This window comes from Lactuca saligna, chromosome 9, assembly GCF_052625555.1.
Source record: "Lactuca saligna cultivar CGN05327 chromosome 9, ASM5262555v1, whole genome shotgun sequence".
NCBI classification, from domain to species: domain Eukaryota; kingdom Viridiplantae; phylum Streptophyta; class Magnoliopsida; order Asterales; family Asteraceae; genus Lactuca; species Lactuca saligna.
The window spans coordinates 180,685,235-180,706,765 of record NC_136425.1 but is presented as its reverse complement, the minus strand read 5'-3'; the positions used below and the strand labels follow the sequence as shown (position 1 = coordinate 180,706,765).

Sequence of the window (21,531 nt, the reverse complement as noted above, 5' to 3'; positions counted from 1 at the left end):
ACTTAGGAAATTTATAGACTTGACAAATTTTGACCTAGTTAGATCCGTTCAGCCTGACAATACGACGCTCGGATAGGTTGAGCAGGGAGATATATATATATATATGAGAATCTACTCATCACATTAATTGAACCCGTACTTGGAACCGTGGTTTAACTTTTCCTCGATGTGCGGATTCTATCCTTAATTCCGGTTGGATGGGGCGACTAGTAAATTCCGATAAATTAGGTCTGTAGAATATCATTTTCTTTCTTTCCATCTGTTAGTCATATGTTGTCTCCTTTGCGTGACCTCAAATCCGACCTGGTATACAACATATGCAAATCTATTTATGTGCATGTTATATATGTGAAATACTTCTTATCAGTTAGCCATATGTTGTCTCCTTTGCGTGACTTCTAATCCGACCTGGTACACAGCATATGCGACCTTCTACTTCTCAACCCCTCTGAAGTAATAAGTAATAGAATTTTGAATCTATCCTCTCTTTGAATGGTTGTCTGGTCACCCGATGTAAGGAGTACTCTGGAAGTTCTTGATAGCTGGGGCATATCAGGAAGCGGGAAACATGTTCCAGTACACCTAAAATTGAACTCATACAGATTGTTTGTAGATCTCGCTGCTCAATTTAGGTAGACAACAATATCCCTGGTCGTCGTCAGATGAATGGTCCTTAAGATATAGTATCTAAGAAATTAGGATCAGATATAATTTTTAGGAACTTAAGTTCACCTGTCTTGTAACAAATAGTATGTCCTAAATTTGTCACAATTTTTCGTGTTTAAGTGGACAACAATACACACGATCGACCAGATAAAGATGTGAATATGAAAGGTACCGACAAGTGGATAAAGGTTGTCTAAAACTTTGATCCCAAATCACGCTTAATGTTAGATATCATTTTTATTTTTGTTAAATTTGTCATAGTTTCTTCTAATTTAAATATTATGGGAGAATTAAAAATTAAAAATAATGAAAATTAAAAAAAAAATCAAAAAATTTTAAAAAAATCAGAAAAATTAAAAATCCAAAAATAATGTTATTTCTGTTTAATTTCTTGTTCAGAAAAATCAAACATCCAAAAAATATTTTTGTTTCTGTTTTAATTTGTGCTAAGTTTTCTTTTAGTTTAGTTTTATCTTGAAAAGTGATTTCAGGTATAGATAAAACTCATGGAGTTTGTATTGAAGATTTCTGAGCCAAAGCCTCATCCGTGAGCATCAAAGAATTCTCATTCAAAGGAGTAAGAAATGAAGATTATTCTTTCAAATTCAACCTTTCAACCCTAGAAGCAAGGTGAAGCAGAAATTGAAGATTATGTAACGGATTACATTGAAGCCTCCTCAATCAGTCTGCTGCTATCGTTGTACCTGCTGAAGTGATCCAAAAGATTTGTTCTCTCTGATGTTCTCTCTAAAGATTCTCAAGCTGAAAGTGCCATCTTTCAAGAATCAGTATATCAAGCATCCTCACCCAATGTGCGTTCACTGTCAAATTCTGAAGAAAAGCCCAAGTGCTCCAGATGAAGTCATTCATTGAAGACTAATGTTGAAGCCAATCTCTCATTGAAGATTAACAAGAAAAGCCAACTACTTTTAAGGGGGAGCTTGTTGGGTCAATTAAGAAAAGAAACCTATAAACCAAAGGGGAGATTGTTGGGTCAAAATATGGTTTATACTTTACTTTTCTGGGCAATTGTATTTTTCTGTAATATATATGAATTTATGGTCTAGTTTACGGCTGTAAACACCTTACGGCCGTAAACTCATTTACGACCCATGTGTTATCCGGCCCATATTCCTAGTATAAATATAGGTATAAGGGTGTGAGGAATGGATTGATGAACCCTAGAGAGTTTACGGCCAGAGAGACAAAAGAACTATTGTGTGTTAGTGTGTGTGTGAATCTCTTGTATCCGGATCATCATTCTATTCATTAATACATTGAGATTCATCTTATTCCTCTTCTTCTTCACTTCTATTTTATATGGCATCATCCATTTGATTGGGATTCCGCACCATCAAAGGGATCTGATTGATACACAGGCAGAGGCCGTAAACACCTTACGGCCGTAAACTCATTTACGGCCTATGTGTTATCCGGCCCATATTCCTAGTATAAATATAGCTATTAGGGTGTGAGGAATGGATTGATGAACACTAGAGAGTTTACGGCCAGAGAGACAGAAGAACTATTGTGTGTTAGTGTGTGTATGAATCTCTTGTATCTGGATTATCATTTTATTCATTAATACATTGAGATTCATCTTATTCCTCTTCTTATTCTCTTCTATTTTATCTGACATCATCCGTTTGATTGGGATTCCGCACCATCAAATGGATCTGATTGATACACAGGCAGATTAGGGACTTAAAACTTGTATGGGTATTTTAGTGTACTTACTTGAGCTCGGCTGATTGCATGCACCACACGCTTTTCTCTTATCAAAATTCTTTTCTTTCTGAATTCTTTTCGCTTTTCTAAAACTGTTTCATTTCTAAAAACTTTTTTTTACAAAACTGTCTTTTCATTTTGAAAACTTTTTTAACCAATCCCTTAGTTTAAGTTCAGACACACCCGAGAGTATGTCCGAATCCCTCAAACCAAGGCTCTGATACCAACTTGTAACGTCCCAAAAATCCGTACCAAAAATTTTCTTTAAATCATTACCAAAGCCATATTCATAAAACATATCATAAGTCATAACATGAATTCAGAGTATCATTTCCAAAACATATTTTCATTATCAGAGTAAAACATCCCAGGCTGACTAATCAATGGTGTGTGCCATGTGATCACCCCGAGCTCTTCCCTCCGCTACCGGAAGAACCTGAAACCAAAACTGAATACCGTAAGCACGAAGCTTAGTGAGTTCCCCAACCTACCACATACCCTGATAAAAACACATACATCACATATTGGGCCACACCCATTATTTTGGGCCTCGTCCACTACAACGTCCCCGCCACTCCAAGCCCTGCCTGGCTTCGAGCCCCGCTCGGATACAGATCTGTTTCACTTAGGCCTCGCCTATCACTGGGCCTCGCCCGCTAACATATAATAGCAGATAAACATATCACAACACATAAGCTAAACATATACTAATGACTCCTGTCCTAAGGCCTTGCCTATCTTAGGCCTCGCCCTTGTCCTGCTACTGATGAGTCATGGAACCCCGTCCACGCTCCTACTGATAGTGAGAATACGGGCCCAGCCCACACTCACTCTTTCCCTAACTTGGGCCTCGCCCTTGTTCTACTGCTAATGAGACGTGGAACACCATCCACACTCTGCTATTGGTGAGATACGGGACCTCGCCCACACTCACCTCCCTACCAGGCACATATAAGTATCATATAGACAACAAGTATACTTTATCATGCAAACCCTCCCTTGGGCACCCACCCGCTATCAATGGACCTTGGTCCTAAATAACATACTAGCATACAGTGCCTAGGGCTAACCCCTGGGTCTTCCTGCTCATACCTACATGGGTCGGCATTATGGCCTTAGACCCATTCACACAAAGGGAAACTCACCTGGAACTGCTGAACTTGTTGGTAATCCCTCTGGCTGCTGTCTGACAACTCTCTCTGAACTGCTGCTCCACTAGCTCCCTGAGCTACCCATATCAATATATCACTTAGTCAAACTGTCCTCCGAAGCCAACTAAGTCCACTCTGGTCAAAGTCAAAGTCCTGATCAAAGTCAACCTTCTAGGTCAATCCTACTCGTCGAGTCTGCCTACTGACTCGCCGAGTGCATATGCTCAGAATCCTTTCATTCGCGACTCGACTCGACGAGTTAGCCCCTGACTCGCCGAGTCTATCGATTTTCGAGTCCTGACCTGTCCAACTCACTGAGTCCCCACTCAACTCACTGATCCGAGTCTTAACTCGAAGGGTTTGGGGTTTCGTGACTTGACTCGCCGAGTCCAAGAACAGACTCGCTGAGTCCAAGGCAATCTTCAACAGACTCGTCGAGTTATTCATCCACCTCGTCGAGTTCATCTCCATCTTCTTACTACTCGCTGAGTCCACTCAAAGGACTCGCCGAGTCTATTCAGTTCTTAATCCATACAATGGCTTTTCGAGCCATGCAGGGGCTCCAACTCATAGATCCACTCTTCCCAAGTCTATTCCTCACGTAAAGTTGCAAACTTTATGTGAAACCAAAGAGATATGGGCTTAAAACACTCTAGGGCTAGGGTTTGGGGCAAACATGATTAACCAACACACCAAAAACTGATACTTTATGGATCTCTAGGCCAAGACACACCTAGATCTGAAGTAGCAACCTCAAATCTGGACTTCTAACTCAAAAAGGCTCTTTATCATACCAAAATGGCCCCAAAACATCATCCATGAGAAGATATAGAAGCAACAAAGGCAAAGTTACAGATAGTTACCTTCATACTGATGCTCACTACAAAAGGGTTGGATCCTCTAGCTCCTTAGTTGTAACGACCCAAAAATCACTGCTAAAAAATTCTTTTAAAACATTACTAAAACCCTATTTATAAAAACCATATCATAAATCATAACATAATTTCCGAGTATTAATTCGAAACATAATCTTATTATCAGAGTAAAACGTTCCCAGGCTAACTGACTATGGTGTATGCACTGCAACCTCTCCGAGCTCCTCTTTTGAAAACTGAGTACCTGAAACCAAAAATTAAAACCGTTAGCACGAAGCTTAGTGTGCTCCCCCAAACTACCACATACCATACAATAACATATAAATCACATACTGGACCTTGCCCACTACATCGGACCGAGGTCCGAACTAACTGGAGCCTTGCCCCCTGCATCAGACCGAAGTCCGGAAACTGATTGGGACCTTGTCCCCTGCATCGGACCGAAGTTTGGACTAACTGGAGCCTTGCCCCTGCATCGGACCGAAGTCCGAAAAATGACTGGGACCTTTTCCCTTGCATCAGACCGAAGTCTGGACTAACTGGGGCCTTGCCCCTGCATCGGACCGAAGTCCGGAACTAACTGAACATAGCATAACATAAACATATCAACTAGCATGAACACATATACTGCATACTGCATCAGGCCGTACCCCAGAACACATAACACATAAATCCTGTATGAGCCACGAAGGCATCAAACATACTAACTACTGCATCAGATCGAAGTTCGGAAACTACTGCTAGCTAAATGGGCCGGCATTGTGGCCTTATACTCGTTCCTACTGGAAGGAAACTCACCTAAACTATTGAGCTCTGCTGATAACCCTCTGGCTGCTAACCGACAACCCTCTGAAGCGCTGTTCCTCTAGCTCTCCGTGCTACCAATATCAATATAACACTTAGTCTGACAGTCCTCCAAAAGTCAACTGAGTCAACTCTTGTCAAAGTCAAAGTCCTGGTCAAAGTCAACCTTCCAGGTTAACCTTACTCGCCGAGTCATCCTACTGACTCGCCGAGTTCATAAGCTCAGAAACCCCTTTCATTTGCGACTCGACTCGTCGAGTCAGACCATGACTCGCCGAGTCTACTAGTTTTCGAGTCCTGACCTGTCCAACTTACTGAGTCCCCACTCAACTCACTGATCCGAGTCTTAACCCGAAGGGTTTGGGGTTTCACGACTTGACTTGCCGAGTCCAAGAACAGACTCACCGAGTCCACTCGAAGGACTCGCCGAGTCTATTCAGCCCTTCAAACATTCAGAGTATTTTGAGTCATGCATGGACTCCAAACTGCAGATCCACTATTCTAAAGCGTATTCCTCATGTAAAGTGGCAAACTTTATGTGTAGCTAAGGAGATCTAGGCTCAAAACACTATAAACTACGGTTTAAGACAAGGAGGCTTTACAATCAACCCATAGACTGATGCTTTATGATTCTCTAAGCCAAGATACACTTAGATCTGAAGTAGCAACTTCAGATCGGGGCATCTAACTCGAAATGGTTCTTAAACTTGCCCTTAAAGCCCCAAATCTCATGTTAAAGGTTGATCTATATGCAAAAGAGTGAAGGTAGCGACTCATTACCTTCAAATGCTCTGAAAAATCCCACAAACTCTGGATCTACTGCCACTCCTTGAATCCCCAATGGTTCCCTTCTACCTTCTTCCTTCAAATCACCCAAAATGGCAAAAAAGCTTGAATGTGCAACAATGGAGGCTTAGGGTTTCGTATTCTGCATAAGAGAGGCTACAAGGAACCCTAAGGGAGAGAATGAGATGCTTAAATAGTGCACAAAGTCCCGGATTTAGGGTTCCCCTCTTCAGACCGGACTCGCCGAGTCCTCTGCCGACTCGCCGAGTCGGTTACTTAATCGATCCCCTGGATCCCGCTCTGACTCGTCGAGTTCCTCCCTGGACTCGGCGAGTTGACCCTTTGACTTAGGGTTTTCTTTCCTTTCTTGGTCTTTCTGATTTTGAGTGTTACATTATTGGTCAAATCCTCCAAACCTTCCTCTTGCAAAAGCCTCAAACCCACTTCCTTCCTTCTCTCACTCAACTAGGGTTTGGAATCGTGTATAGCAGCTTCTGGCCGACAATGGGGACTAAGGAGAGGACGTGCAAACCCTCGGATTAGGGCTTTCCTCGATCAGACCAGACTCGTCGAGTCCACTTTCCGACTCGTTGAGTCGGTCACTTATTCCATAACCCGGATCCCGTTCCGACTCGTCGAGTTCACCTATGGACTCGACGAGTTGACCCCTTGACTTAGGGTTTTCCTTTCCCCTCTTAGCCTTTCTGATTTTGAGTGTTACAAAGTGTAATATAGTTCATGCTAGTCTAATAATCGTTCATAATAATATTTTTTTGAACATAAAAAACAAATTCACCGGTAAATAATGTTAAAAAATATAGTAATTAAACATGAAAAATGAAATTTGGTTTTGGTTATGGTATTGAGGACCCTATATCAATTTCAAAGTTCAAGCAATTAAATTATGGTTTTACCCCAAGGTTTTGCTTCTTCACATTTATATTCCGAATTAAAATACAATTCCAACCATACGATATAGTACTGTTACTTTCATTTTACAAGTTATGATGTTTAACCTTAAAGAATGAGCAAAAAAGCTGAGTGTCAGCACTGGCGTGCAATCTTCATCTAAATAACTACATTTCCCTCTTCTCGAACTCTGCAAAAATACCACCAAAACTTCATTCAATGAACAACTCAAAGGTAAAAAGCTTTCATTTCCATTTCTTTTTTAATCTTTATATGTATAAAAAAAATAATTAATCTGTAATTGATGTAAACACCCATTTAAAAGGGAAAGATTCTGTCTTTTTTCCTACTTGAAAGATGGTTCTTGTGATCTTGTGTTTTTGGGTTGATCTTTACGAAATTGGACAAACACTAAAGCAGGTAGTGAAATTGGTTATTGGTGTAATATTGGATTTGTGTTCTTAATATTCGAAAATAACTTGTCTTTTTTCAAGGGGTGTTTTCGTCTTTTCCTTAGGGGGTTGTCTTTCTTGCACCCTTTTGTTGTTCCCTGTGTTATCTGGTTTCATTTCTTGATGGGTCCATTTTCGTATCACTTTTGTCATTTTTACCCTTTTTCACCGATATCCACACCTATTTACATGTGTTTCTGTGTGCGATTATATATACACACAAATCTCTCTCTCTCTAAACACACCATATGCATAGATTATTTCTCAATACAAATTCATGCAGCTAAAAAAGGTAAAAAAATGATGGGTTTAGTTTCTCGAGTCGCAATTTCAAGTGGGTTACATGCAAGATTTGGAATTTGATTCTGTTTACGAAGTTTCAAGATTTCAAATGGATTTTCTTGCTAACTAATTATGTTTTTCTCTTATTTTATGTTATCTTTTTGCAAGAAAAATAAAACAGAGTAAAAGATGCTGTTTGTCTACAGTTTTGATCGTTATTTGATATCTGTTCTTTCCATTTTGCAGGTTTTCCCCATCTTCACTTGAAACTATTTTACTATTTCTTCAATCTCAAACCGAACCTTCAAGATTTTATTTTTATTTCATCGTATTTTAATTAATCAAAGAAAATAAAGAGGTGGAGTCAGATTTGTGCTTGTTGGGTGTCCTTGTTTCTCTCTCTACTGGTATTTCTAGAGAGAGAAAGAATAATTTAGTGTGGAAGAGTGTGTGTTACTGTTGGGCATGTCTCCTAAGCTGACCGGGTTGCCCGGACTCCGTGGGGTTTGCCGCTGAACTAGGACACATTGTATCTCTCTCTCTCTCTCTCTCTCTCTCTTCTTCTTCATCTTCAACTTATTAACAACAATTTAAAAGGTATCACCATTTTCTTTTCTCTCTCTCTCTACATTTTCTCTCTCTAGATCTTTTATTTTTGACACAGTGTCAAAGATTCTTATATCAAGAAGTATATATTCAATACCCATTTCTGAGATCTCATTTCTTTCTCTTTGAACAAAAGCCACAAAATATATTCATCAAAACAACTCACTCACAAGCTAGATGAACGCAAGTGGATTATAGAAGGAGTTGAAGATGAAGTTCATGAAACTTGGATCAAAACCTGATTTGTTTCAGAAAGATGGCGATAATGTCTGGTAAAATTTCATTACATTTCAGATGTATTTCGTTTTATTTTGATTATTTTCTTCATGTAATTGTTTGATAACTGATTCAAACTTCAAAGTACAAATGGGCCCTTTTCTTTATGTTTATGTGATTGATTATGACTTGTGAGTAACGAATTGAATACCTATGGTTTGTTAGGTATGTTACTTCGGAGTTGGAAACTGACGTCATCATCAACGTAGGAGATTCAAAGTTCTATCTACACAAGGTATGCTGATCTACTACAAAGATATTAATATTAAATAAAAACATATTTTAATGCAAGAAGTTAATATGAACTCCTATCTAGAGTTAATGAATCTATCTTTAGCTTAACACGAATCCGTAGGTAGTCGTATGGGCATCTTCAATACGTTGCCGTTTTGTTGATGGTAAAAGTGAAGTGTAGAATCTTAAGTATGATTGTTATATTATATAGTTATATCAATTTTTGTGTAAAACTTTGAATTTGAGTTTTATACATTTAGACTTTATTATATAGTTTATATGTAATACTTATTTATTGATTATAAAGTTATATAATAATATTAAATTTTATTTTCATGTATCAAACTCATTTAACATTTAAAAAAAAGCTTATCTGAATAAAACATATAGTATAGGAAAAGGTCATAAGATTACCAATAACATTTTATTTGCTTTTTAGTTGAGTTAAAAGCATATATAATGTTATTGATGGTTATTCATGACATTTTCCCGTATTATAATACTTGTAATCTAATAATAAAACGCAATTAACAAGGTGTGAGATTTTACAATAAAAAAATAGTCAAATTTGTAAAAATCCGATAAACATGAGGTCTTTATTTAAATCTATTTTAGTCAGCAAAAACAACATTTTTTATGCTAAAAATAGTATATAACGGTTATAATTGTTTTGCACAAACAATTATACTGATTTTGGTGCTGGAAATTGGGTAATTTGTTGTTGATGGTTTTACATTTAATATCATATTACAATCTTCTATCAACGTATTAATTTTTTGGTACAAGAAATTGGTACTTGTGTTTGGTTTTTAAGAGCTTTTAGAAGAAGGTTAACTTTTAACTTTAAAAAATTTAAAATTAAAGAAAAGAACTTTATTTGCGATTAAAAACTTAAATCTTCTATTTTAAAACAAAAATATCATAATCAAAAAGTTATTTCAAGCAAGTTTTAAGAGTTTCAGCTTTTTGCTTTAATGCTTCAGTTTTAAGTTTTATGTCTTTTTATGTAATTTTATTTTCTACCAATAGCTTAAAATACCATATAACAATCTTTTATCAACATATTACTCGAATTCTCAAACTTGCAACCATAAATATTTTAGCAACAGAATCAAAATCCGTTGCTATCAAGAAAAAAATTACAAAATCACATTTTTTTGTACATTCCATAACATTGATTTCCATTTTCATTTTCATTTTCAGTTCCCTCTTTTATCAAAAAGTGGTCGCTTACAAAAACTAATCAGAGGCACAACCGAAGGTGAAGGGGGCGAAATCGATATTAATGAAATCCCAGGGGGGCCCACTGCATTCGAAATATGTGCCAAATTCTGTTATGGTATGACGGTTACCTTAAACGCGTACAATGTTATCTCCACATATTGTGCAGCCGATTACCTCGAAATGCACGAAACAGTTGAAAAAGGAAACCTCGTATACAAACTAAGTGTTTTCCTCAACACAAGTATCTTTAGAAGTTGGAAAGATTCAATCATAGTACTTCAAACCACAAAAAACATGACATCATTGTCAGAAGAACCAAAACTAGTCAACCTTTGCATCAACTCCATAGCCTCCAAGGCTTCGGTTGATCTGTCAAAGGTTGATTGGTCGTATACTTATAACCGTAAGAAGCTTCCGGAAGAAAACGCGAATGAATTCGGGGTTAGAACACGAATGGTTCCAAAAGATTGGTGGGTTGAGGATTTGGCTGAGTTGGAAATCGGTTTATATAAACGGGTTCTTGTGTGTATAAAAAATAAGGGTTTGATATGTAATGAAGTGATTGGTGAAGGGTTAAAAGCGTTTGCTTTAAGAAGATTACCAGGTTTTAATCATGGTGTTGTACATGAAAATGATGTTATAAAAGCTCGGTCTGTTATTGAGATTATTTCTTGGTTATTGCCATCCGAAAAAGGGAGTGTTTCGTGTGGTTTTTTGGTAAAATTGTTGAAAATGGCGATTGTTGTTGATTCGGGTGAAATGGCGAAAAGGGAATTGGTCAAAAGGATTGGTCAACAATTAGAGGAGGCGAGTGTTGAAGATCTTTTGATTAAAATGAAAGAAGGCGAATCTGAAAGCATCATTTATGATGTGAATATAGTTCAAGAAATTGTTAAAGAGTTTATTGTTCAAGATCATAATGGTGAATTTGAAGATGGAGGTCAAGAAATGGGAGGGATTTTATCGGAAGCTTCAAAGTTGATGGTGGTTAAATTGGTTGACTCTTATTTGACTGAAATATCAAAAGATCCAAATTTGCCTTTAGGGATGTTTGTTGATCTTGCAGAGATGGTGAATGGTTTCTCTAGACCTTCTCACGATGGGTTGTATCGCGCCATTGATATGTATCTCAAGGTAAAAAAAATTGATCCCTCTTCTTTCAACTTGTAATCTATGCATTAGAATTTGTACAATTTGTTCTAGGATATATTTTACTTGCACAAAAGGTTTAGGGTTCCAATGTGGATTTGACCTCAGCCATCTAGTGGGATTTGTTGTATACTTGATTTACATGTTAATGTTGGAGATCTAATTCCACTATGAATTAGGTTCCTCGTGGCCAGTGGGCCATTATGTCAGCAGGTGGCTGACATAAGGGCTCATTGGCTATAAAAGAAGCTTAATCGGTTAGAAATTTAATTCTAATGTTGATTAAGCTCCTTTTGGGCATATGGTCTTTATGCCAGAAGTATACTTGATTTACATCTCATATGCTGCGTACTAATAGTGTCATGTTATGCAGACACATCAAGGGATCACTAAGAGTGAAAGAAAGAGAATATGCAAATTAATGGATTGCAAGAAACTTTCGGTAGATGCATGTATGCACGCAGTTCAAAATGAGCGGCTCCCGTTACGTGTCACAGTTCAAGTCCTTTTCTTCGAGCAAGCTCGAGCTGCCACCTCATCAGGCAGCAGCACTCCAGATCTTCCCAAATCAATAAAAGCTCTCAATGTTTCCTCCCATGGAAGACCTGCAACAAATCAAGAAGATGATTGGGATGGTGTGGCAACAGCTGAAGAACTCAAGGCGTTGAAGGAGGAACTTGCAGCCTTAAGAATGAGCCACCATGGCCATAAGAATACTGTATCGGATAAAGCTTCGGTTCCTAGAGTCAAAGGGCTGCTTTCAACTAAGAAAATACTCTCAAAGATTTGGTCAAGTAAAGGTGGAATTAAGGAGAATAGTGGGTCTGATTCATCTGAGAGTCTTGGTTCTGCTAATCCTGATGAATCTAAGTCAACCCCTTCAAGAAAAGGGAGATATTCAGCGTCTTAAGATGGCTTTGGCATTTTATCGAACACTTGGTGGGCATCTTTTATACTTTTGAGCAACAAGATCTTCAAGCATGTATGTAGTATTAAATACAGGAAAAGCAAAAATGTAGTAGTCTTTTGGGCTTTGGGGAGTTTATTATCAAATTATGTAATCAATTTAGACAAATGGGGTTAAAAACCCTGGTGGGCATATTCTATCTTAGGAGGATTAAGCATTTCATCAAACACTTAGCGGACATCTTTACATTGTGAGCAAAAAGAAAGATACAAAGCATGTAATAGTCTTTTGGCGTAATATCAAATCATGTAATCAATTTAGATGAATGGGATAAGAACCGTATTCGACTGAAATCAAAATTATGTAATCAATTTAGATGAATGGGATAAGAACCGTATTCGACTGAAATCAAAATTATGTAATCAATTTAGATGAATGGGATAAGAACCCTATTCGACTGAAATCAAAGCTCTCGATAGTTGCAAATTTGCAAGAAGTCTATGTTTCATTAATGGTGGTAGCTTCAAAAATGGTACCATTAAATTGCAGCAAAGCACAACCCAAAAAGCACTAAAGGCTCTTAATGCTCAATGTTCAAACTTTACCAAATTACATGAGAATTAAATAAGTGAAATTACATATCCCTATATAATATATACATAAGAGTGTAAAAAAAAAAAAAAACTACATTAGTTAGAAACAAACTACATTTTCTTTCACTTGCAAATCTCAAGAAAATACACAGCAAATTCCCCAAACAAAAAAGAAAAAAAGAAAACCCGAAAGCCACAAGCCAAAAAGTCATCTACTTTACTTTATTACCTTCGGAAACTCCATTCTTCACTTGATGTAATGTTAGCAATTTCTTGAATTAAAAGATCAATTCTACAAATGTGATTTCTTCACACACTTTGTTTGTAACATATGTGTTCGCAAACTACAATCTTTCACCTGTTGGATTCGTTAACAAAATTATTATTATTATAAAAGAAAAAGAGGGTTATATAATTATATAATGTTATGTAATTTCATCAAAGTAAGTAGATTTTTTGAATTATAATGTCTTAATAAGAAAAAGATTAGAAGTTTAATTCCACTATTGCATAATTGGGGGAGTTATCAAAGTAGATTGTGTTAAGAAGAAAAAAGTGGAAATACAATAATGCAATAAAAAAGTACAATGCTAAAATAAGTATATTGTCTTAATTAAAAAAAAAAAATAAAAAAAAAACAATGCTATAATTGGTAGAGTTATGGAAGTCTATTTTCTTAGAAAGAAAAAAGTGAATGTACAATAATGTAATAAGAAGAGCACATTACATTTTTGGTCCTTAAGTACAAGTAGATTTTGGCAATTTTTTATCACAAAAAATTCTCTTGCAAATTTGGTCATTATTTATTTATTTTCAAGTTTCCTCAGCTTATCTCTTAAAACTTTTACAAAATACCATTTTGCCCTTGGACCAAAACTGGAAAAAAACAGTTTACCACAAGGACCAAGTCTGTAATTATCTTTTCTTTTTTTAAATATGGTTTATAGCATTTTCTATGTGCATATATTCGTTGTTGTTCATACTTTTATTTATTGCAACACAATATTATAAGTTCTAAAAAACATACGCGCACATAAAATGCTATAAACCTTTATTTAAAAATTAACGATAAGAACAACTTTGATCCATGTGGTATGCTTTTTTTTCAATTTTAATCTCTAGTACCACAATAATTACAAAACGTCAAAATAAGGGCCAAAATTGCAAAAATCAACTATACTCAGGGACCAGAAACGTAATTTACTCTAAAAAGAAACCAAAATTTACCTTGAGGGCTGCTAACATCGACAATAAGCCTTTGCAAATCCTAAGCAAAGCTTGCTCTTTTGCACACACACTTGCAAGCTCACTGACCATTGAATTTGCTTCCTCCACCTAATAATTTTCAAATACCTTTTTTAGAAATCTTTTATTTTTTTTAAATGACATAAAAGCCCTTATACTTTGGACCTATTTATAGATTTAATCACCTTCACACAAAGCGAGCATATCGACAAACACAATGTCTGCATCACTTCAAGTGCTGAACTTATAACATCTTTCATGCTCTGAAGATCAGCCTGAAAAAAATCAACACCAATGTCAAACTTTGAAATGAGAAGGGTAAAATGGTAAAATCACGTACTATTGCTCCACCAACAGGGAGGCGAAGAGTGCTGGCTTTTAAAGCTTCAATTGCTCCAAGTAATGATATCGAATGATCTTTATCTAAAGAAGCCCAATCTTCCAAAAAATCTATCTATGTTTACAAATAACAAGACTTTTAAGGTTTTTCTTTTTATCAAATAAACCATATTATTTATTAAATAAAAATAAATAAAAAACTTACTTGTTCCTTGAGAATGGAGGCTAACTTAAGTTTTTGCTTCAGTAACTGTAATCTATGTCTTTTTTTGGTGACTGAGTCACGTAAATCAGAGATTGTAATCCATGCATTCCATAGATTTTTCTGAACACAAAGCAAAAGATTCAAATATTTGCTTTGAATGTTAAGAATTAACATAAACAAAAGATTTAATCATACCTCTGATCCACATCTTTGTTTTAATAATGTATCTTCATTCCTAGCATTAACAAACCTCCATTGTAACTGTCGATTATAAAAAAGCCTCAATAAATGTGCATCCACAATCCGATTTTCACCAACTTTCCCTCTTCTAACATCAACTGCGAAACTTAGAACAGAAGGGGTTTCACCAAATCCACTAGTAACAATCCCAGAAACCGAATTCCTTCTTGGACTAATCATACCCCTACATGGCGATGATGTTACTGATGATGTCATCAGCTTACTCGGTGATGAAGGTCTCATTCTATTAGGTGAAGAAGCCATTGTTCTTGGTGATAATAATGGTCCATCGTTTGAAAATTTCTTTGCTAATTTTGATGGTGTCACTAGTTTTGATCCTGGACTAGTTCCACTACTTGAATCTTGTAATCTTCTCATTCGACTACTTGTTTCTTGCCAAAATTTAGCGGACATAACTACCCCTCTGGTTCCATTCCGGTTTGTTTCTTGGATTCCAGATGTGCTACCAGATGAGACGCTATCGGTATCGGAGGAATTCCCATTTGGGTTTTGTTGAATTGGGTTTGAAAGTATGGAATTACCTAAATCTAGTGATAATCTCCCACCATGAACACCATCGACTGATGCCCTTCTGGAATCCATGTTCATGGATTGATGTAAAGCTCTGATTACATTCCCAGATCCGATTATGTTGCTCTTTTCAACCCCGCAATCTAAACTCAAACTTTTTGATAAAACGGTTTGATTTGATTGACGAGTTCTCGCCGGCCACCGGTGTTGATCTCCGGGTTTTGTATTCTCGGCGTGATCTCCGACTCGTAAAGGGGTACCGGTTCTTTTTCTTTCAGGGGTACCCTTTCGGAAAGTAGTTGAGTTAGGGGAAGTGGGGGTTGCTTTAGTTTTGCTAATCGGTAATGAAAACGCTTCGCCTTGAAAGGAAACGGATAAACTTCGTGTGGATGTTACTAAAAGTTTAGTGGCCGCCGACACCTCGCCGGCACCGCCGGCATTGTTAGATTTCAAGTTAAGATCCGGTCGAGTGGATCGTCTCCGGTCGGCGGAAACAGACCGTTTTGCTGCCGGAGTAGTCGAATTTCTCGAAACGAGAGGAGATGGGAAGCGTCGTGAAGGCGTCGGTGTCGGTAACGACGAGGAATTCGAAGAAGTTGAAGGGGAAGGAGAAGGGGAAGGGGATAAGTACCTTGAAGAAACTTGTCTCGATTTAGGTCTTGTTGGTTTATTAGGGCCGATGATTCCATTATCTTTCTCGGAAGGTAACAACGGTGGTCTTGATTGGTTTGTTGTTTCAGAAATCGCAGCCACCATCATCACAAAATGAAAAACCCAAATGGAAATCTTCAAAACTCACCTCACATTGTCGATTTACACCAAATAAAAGATCACAAAACCCCCATTTATCCTCAAGAAATCCAAACCCCTGCAAAGACAAAGATCAACAACTACCATAAACTCATGAAATCCGCGAATGGTTCTTTGAAATTTCCAACAATGGCGATGGTTCTGCAACACCAGACACACAGTGGTATCGATAGTACAGTGATGGAATTGAAGATTCAGAGGGAAGGCAGAAGCTTTTTGGCTGTGTTACAGTGAGGGAGAGAGAAGAGGGAGTGGTGGTGAGATTTGGAAAAAAAAGTGGGGATAGAAAGAAGAACAGTTGTTATGGTGAGTGGGGTGGGGGAAGGGGGTGTTTTGGTATCTGTGAATCTTGGAGAAACCTTACGCTAAACAAATTAAATTATCTTTTAAATGTTGCAACAAAACAAAAACTATGGGAGTCTACTCTGTCCGTTTACCCTTTAGATTATAATATTTAATTTGTTATTTACACAAATAAAATTTTGATCATTTAATTTATTCTTTATAGTTTATACTTTATAATGTTTCTTAGAAATCAAACAGTCATAATGTTTGTACTTTAACTTGTTTAACAAGTTTAACATTTTTAAGTGAAGTTTTAATTTATCTATTTTTCCATTCAAATTGCAACATTTTATGTTGGTTTATTAACTAAACTAACCAAATTAGTTTAAAGGAAAAACAATTATAAAATAACAAGAAGTCCGGACCAGAGTATTATGAACTAATAATAAGTATTTTTGTGCCAAAAAAAAAAATACATTTATATTGATATTCCGGATTTCAAACCGAAGTTTCAAAGTTTGAGAGAAGAAAAAAAATTCAGAATTTTATAAGAAGTCTGAAATTCGATGAAAAATTCGGAATTTTAAAAACAAAAGCTTTATTTTTTATTAAAATCTAATAAAAAGTTTATATATATATATATATGTATATATATATATATATATTTATTTTTTATTAAAATCTAATAAAAAGTTTATATATATATATATATGTGTGTGTGTGTGTGTGTGTGTGTATATATATACACACACACGTGAAAATGAGAATAATTTACGAAAATTCGAAAACAAGAAAAACATATGATATTGTACCACCTTAACCTTATATTTTGGACAAGAATTCAACTAAACTTTAAACTACACGTTGATAATCAATGATACATTAGAAATACTTTCATATTAGCAAGACATTTTTTTGAGATTTTTCTTATGAAAACTTGAATTTAAAAGTGGTTAAAAACGTAGAAAAAAACGATTGTCAAAACTATCTTTAAATCTATATTATTATAACAGCATTCAATGTAAATTTATTATCTTTATCACTATTGCTAATAAATTTAATTTTTAAAGTACATATGTTTGATTTTATATGATCAAATCTGTTTTCGTATTTTCGCAAAATATTTATGTTTTCGAATGAACCTATATATATATATGTGTGTGTGTGTGAGATAAAACGACTTAAAATTATACATTTTCTTGAATAAACGATGATATTAAACATTTCAGAACATCTTGGAAATAAATAAAGAGATTTTTTTAAATAATATTATAAATGAAAAAAATCAAAATTTTCAAAACATATCTGAATAAGACAATTAGAAAAAAGGTTATTTTTTTTTTTAAATTAAAAAATAATTATCCTTATAAAAAGAAAGATAGTATATAAAAGTTAGTTTAATTATATATAAGGTTAATTGTAAGGAACCTTACCAAGAGTAAGGTTTCCCTTTTTTTCATTTTTTTTCACAAAACTTCCTTTTATTTAACTTTAGCCATGCTATTTTTTAGGGGTTTGTTTTTGGGTCCTTTGCTTCGTCATTTGGTTTTTGTGAATGTCTACCGCCTTTGGTTCCTGGGTACAAATATTCGTCCGTTCACCACCTCCCTCACTTAATTACACACTGTTACTCTTCTCGTCCAATAATATCCTTCACCACCATTGACCGATGTCTTCATATTCTCAATTGACCATCAAATAATCACAGACCCACCGCCTCTACATCGATTTCACTTTTCATCGTTATCTTCTCCACTTCTTCCATATTTTCCCTAATTTAGACATCACTTGCTTCCCTGATTTTGCATCATCCCTGCAACATATTCGTCACAGGGTTCCTATGAATTGATCGTTGTTTACATAAGGAGTAACCATAAATCGATTGATGCCTCACCTCCGATTAGAAGTAGCCCCGAAATCAGACGAAGGGAATGCCAAGCAACATTTGAAAAGAAGCCTTGCTTCTACTTCTCCTTCTATTATTGAGGAAATCCAAGATAAGCTTCACAGTGCAGATCGTCGCGGATAAGTTATTGAGTCCATTACTTATTCATGTATTATTTCTGTTTGTTTTGTTGTTTATATGATGAGTTTGGCAATTCGATATGGGTTTATTGCAACTATGGTTCTTTTGTACTAACAGTGGTTAAGGATTGAAGAATCAACATATGAATTGGACAGGTATTGCAATTTCATCCAACTTTATTTTTAGGTCGATTTCGCATACCATGTGTTAGATGAAATGTTTAATAGAATTAGTTATTGATTAAACTCAGTTGATTATGAGGGATTGAAATTATGTTGTTTTAGTGTGATCATATTGTAATCTACTGTAACGTCCGGGTTTCAGGGCTAAGTATTTTTTGGCGATGTAATAGTCTAGGTCAACTATTTTAACTCTTTTTGAAGTAATAAAGATAAAATATTTGAATTCTATGTGATTTATGTATATTTGTGTGCTTATTACTTAATTATAAAGATATAATTAATAAAGGATAAAAATAAACGTCAAATTTAAAATGTGAGATAAGTCTGATATCTTTACATAAAGTTGTAGAGGTCGAAACAAGGATTTCGGGGATATAAAGAACGCTGAAATCCGAGTTATAACGAAAAAGTTATGACCCGTTGAAGTTTTGCGACGGAACCGACACAATACCAAGAAGCGTAAATAGTGAATCTACCATAGAGCGACTTTTAGCCTTAGTGATCTAAACGAAAGTCGTAGAATATATTAAACCAAGAGCGTCCATAAAAAGAACGCCCAAATCTGACTTCGTATGAGGAAGTTATGATTTTTCAAAGTTTCGGCGTAGTAGTGTACAACCCGAAGTTTGAATATTAGATCGAGTTGTTTTTAGCCGACACAACCTAAATGAGAATCAAAGATCCCGTTAAGAGTAGCATAACAATAAAAATATGGAAGAAAACGGACGTCGGATGAAAAAATTATGAATTTTTAATGGACCAAACCGGTCTCGGCCTGTTAATAATATAACTTTTAAAATAAATCAAAATTAGTCAACGGAGTCTAAACGAAAGTTGTAGAGTACGTTCCTGCCTTCACGTGGATATAAAGAACGTCAAAAACACAGCTCGTATGAGGAAGATATGAATTTTTGAAGTTTAGAGTCGGATTTGCGAAGTTAAGGCACGGATCGATGACGTGGCAAAATCTGGACCATCCATCGCAGATCAGGCATCGCTTCGAATGAAGCCACGTAGCCCTTCGCTATGCCCCGCATCCGAGGTTTGTACGCCCCACGTACCTTCGCTCCTTATTGTGACATCCCCATTTTCACGACCTGGAATTTTTAATGGACCAAACCGGTCCCGGCATGTTAATAATATAAATTTTAAAATAAATCAAAATTAGTCAACGGAGTCTAAACGAAAGTTGTAGAGTACGTTCCCGCCTTCGCGTGGATATAAAGAACGTCAAAAACAGAGCTTGTATGATGAAGATATGAATTTTTGAAGTTTAGAGTCGGATTTGTGAAGTTGAGGCACGGATCGATGACGTGGCAACATCTGGACCATCCATCGCAAATCAGGCATCGCTTCGGATGAAGCCACGTAGACCTTCGCTATGCCCCGCATCCGAGGTTGGTACGCCCCACGTACCTTCGCTCCATATTGTGACATCCCCATTTTCACGGCCTGGAAAAGACCGATTTTGTTTATGCTTTATAAAAATCAGAGTACCTCTTTTAATAAAAATGTTGTGGAATTTGTTCCCAGTAAAACATGATAAATACGTTATTAAAGCATTTCCGAATAAAAGTATTTTTAATTCGTTTTAAAACTTTTGGGATGTCATCGTCAATATAGAGACATAAGCATAAACAGAACTTACATTTATTTACACTAGTGATCTACATCTCTTTAATCTCTCAGTGTAATGTGACTTCATCTCAACACCTGTAATATAAATAAACTGAGTGGATCAAGTTGGGAAACCTGGTGAGTACATAGGGTTTTCAACCCACAATAATATAATTATTATGTTTAAACAATCAAACAATCGACCCAATTACTCATCTCCATTATCTTCTTTACTCTTAAGGATCTATCCTAAGAGTCATCTATCCTGCATTCGTTCATTCTGAAGTCCTTTGCTTCCAGAGTTATATGACTGGCACTAAATCCATATGTAACAGCCCGGAATTTCAGGTATTTTTATAATATTGTTTTTGGGGTGTTTTAGGAAGGGACTCGGCGAGTTGGAGCCAGACTCGCCGAGTAGGACCACAGACTGGGTTGCGGGTTCGCGACTGGACTCGACGAGTCCATTATGGACTCGGCGAGTTGACGCTGTTCAGCAGAAACCCTAGCCGTTTGGTTTTGGATCGTATATAACGCCTTTTAGGCCGTCATTGTCCGTCTTTTGGCCGATTGAGAAGAACCTAAGCGTCTGTGGACATCTAGAGCAGGAGTGAAGGCTATTGGAACCTTGAAGAATTTGTTAGGCAAGAAGAGGAAGGGTTTTGGCCAAAGGAAGATCAAGGGGATCGAGTTCTGAGGTTTGGGGACACAGAGAGTACGTTTTTCAGGTAATACTTCGGATCATTCCTGTTATTTTGATGTGTACACGGATTTAGGGTTTATGAAACCCATTTGGTGATTAGATGGATTATTATGTTGTTACCCAAACGTTTATACCCCAGTAATAGGATGTTTAGAGGTCCAGAAAGTCCCATGATTGAGTATTTCGGGACCATACGTATTTCAGGAAGCAGTTGATCGACTGCATGGCATGGACTCGCCGAGTCCAATGAACAGACTCGGCGAGTAGCTTGAAGATTCACTGGGACTCACCGAGTTGTTCTTCAGACTCGGCGAGTGGAGTCGGGGTGGCCCCACGATTCTTCCACGTGGATCTCGTCGAGTCAAGGGGGATACTCGATGAGTAGAAAGGGAACATCAGGGAAAGTTGGAGAGGACGTCTCGACTCGTCGAGTCACCTTTGCACTCGACGAGTCCGGTCCAGTTGACCGTTGACCAGAGTTGACCTGCATATAATTTCTTAGGGTCAGTTGTCTTGAATGATAAGAGTATTAATAAGGGTATATGGTATTATAGGGAGTCTGCAGATCGGTGGATCGAGTGCGAGTGATTTCAAGAGTTGATAGTTTTCATTACCACGAGGTGAGTCTTCTCACTATACTGTACCCGGAAGGGTTTGACTGTGTGACCGGAAGGTCGGATATGATTTGTGTTATACGTGCTATAAA

The 21,531-nt window shown here is 36.6% G+C and overlaps 2 protein-coding genes across 3 annotated transcripts; one reads left to right on the top strand and one right to left on the bottom strand.

The window, feature by feature from the left end:
- The first annotated feature begins 7,533 nt into the window (after window positions 1–7,533).
- LOC145018483 (phototropic-responsive NPH3 family protein NPY2-like) lies at window positions 7,534–12,375 on the top strand. 2 transcript variants are annotated; one of them, XM_078976361.1, is made up of 6 exons: window positions 7,534–7,663; window positions 7,900–8,250; window positions 8,396–8,531; window positions 8,701–8,770; window positions 9,973–11,127; window positions 11,516–12,375. In XM_078976361.1, exons 3-6 carry the CDS (start codon window positions 8,470–8,472, stop codon window positions 12,050–12,052), a joined length of 1,824 nt encoding a protein of 607 aa, XP_078832487.1. In that variant the 5' UTR covers window positions 7,534–7,663; window positions 7,900–8,250; window positions 8,396–8,469; the 3' UTR covers window positions 12,053–12,375. The 2 variants fall into 2 exon arrangements, with proteins under 2 accessions (XP_078832487.1, XP_078832488.1); XM_078976362.1 differs by lacking the exons at window positions 7,534–7,663; window positions 7,900–8,250 and having other exon boundaries at window positions 8,259–8,531.
- A 177-nt stretch (window positions 12,376–12,552) lies between these two features.
- On the bottom strand, window positions 12,553–16,371 carry QWRF2 (QWRF motif protein (DUF566)). The gene is made up of 6 exons (XM_078976360.1): window positions 14,627–16,371; window positions 14,432–14,551; window positions 14,228–14,341; window positions 14,073–14,162; window positions 13,870–13,977; window positions 12,553–13,000 (listed from the first exon to the last, which is right to left on the bottom strand). The coding sequence occupies exons 1-6, from the start codon at window positions 15,959–15,961 to the stop codon at window positions 12,935–12,937; spliced, it is 1,833 nt and encodes a 610-aa protein (XP_078832486.1). The 5' UTR covers window positions 15,962–16,371; the 3' UTR covers window positions 12,553–12,934.
- Between the last annotated feature and the right edge of the window lie 5,160 nt (window positions 16,372–21,531).

Coding starts and splice junctions, on each gene's coding strand:
- LOC145018483 (XM_078976361.1), top strand. CDS start 8,470: ATGAAGTTCATGAAACTTGGATCAAAACCTGATTTGTTTCAGAAAGAT. Junction 8,532..8,700: donor AAAGATGGCGATAATGTCTG/GTAAAATTTCAT, acceptor ATGGTTTGTTAG/GTATGTTACTTCGGAGTTGG. Junction 8,771..9,972: donor CAAAGTTCTATCTACACAAG/GTATGCTGATCT, acceptor TTTCATTTTCAG/TTCCCTCTTTTATCAAAAAG.
- QWRF2 (XM_078976360.1), bottom strand. CDS start 15,961: ATGATGGTGGCTGCGATTTCTGAAACAACAAACCAATCAAGACCACCG. Junction 14,552..14,626: donor AACAAAGATGTGGATCAGAG/GTATGATTAAAT, acceptor CTTTGTGTTCAG/AAAAATCTATGGAATGCATG. Junction 13,978..14,072: donor TATGCTCGCTTTGTGTGAAG/GTGATTAAATCT, acceptor GAAAATTATTAG/GTGGAGGAAGCAAATTCAAT.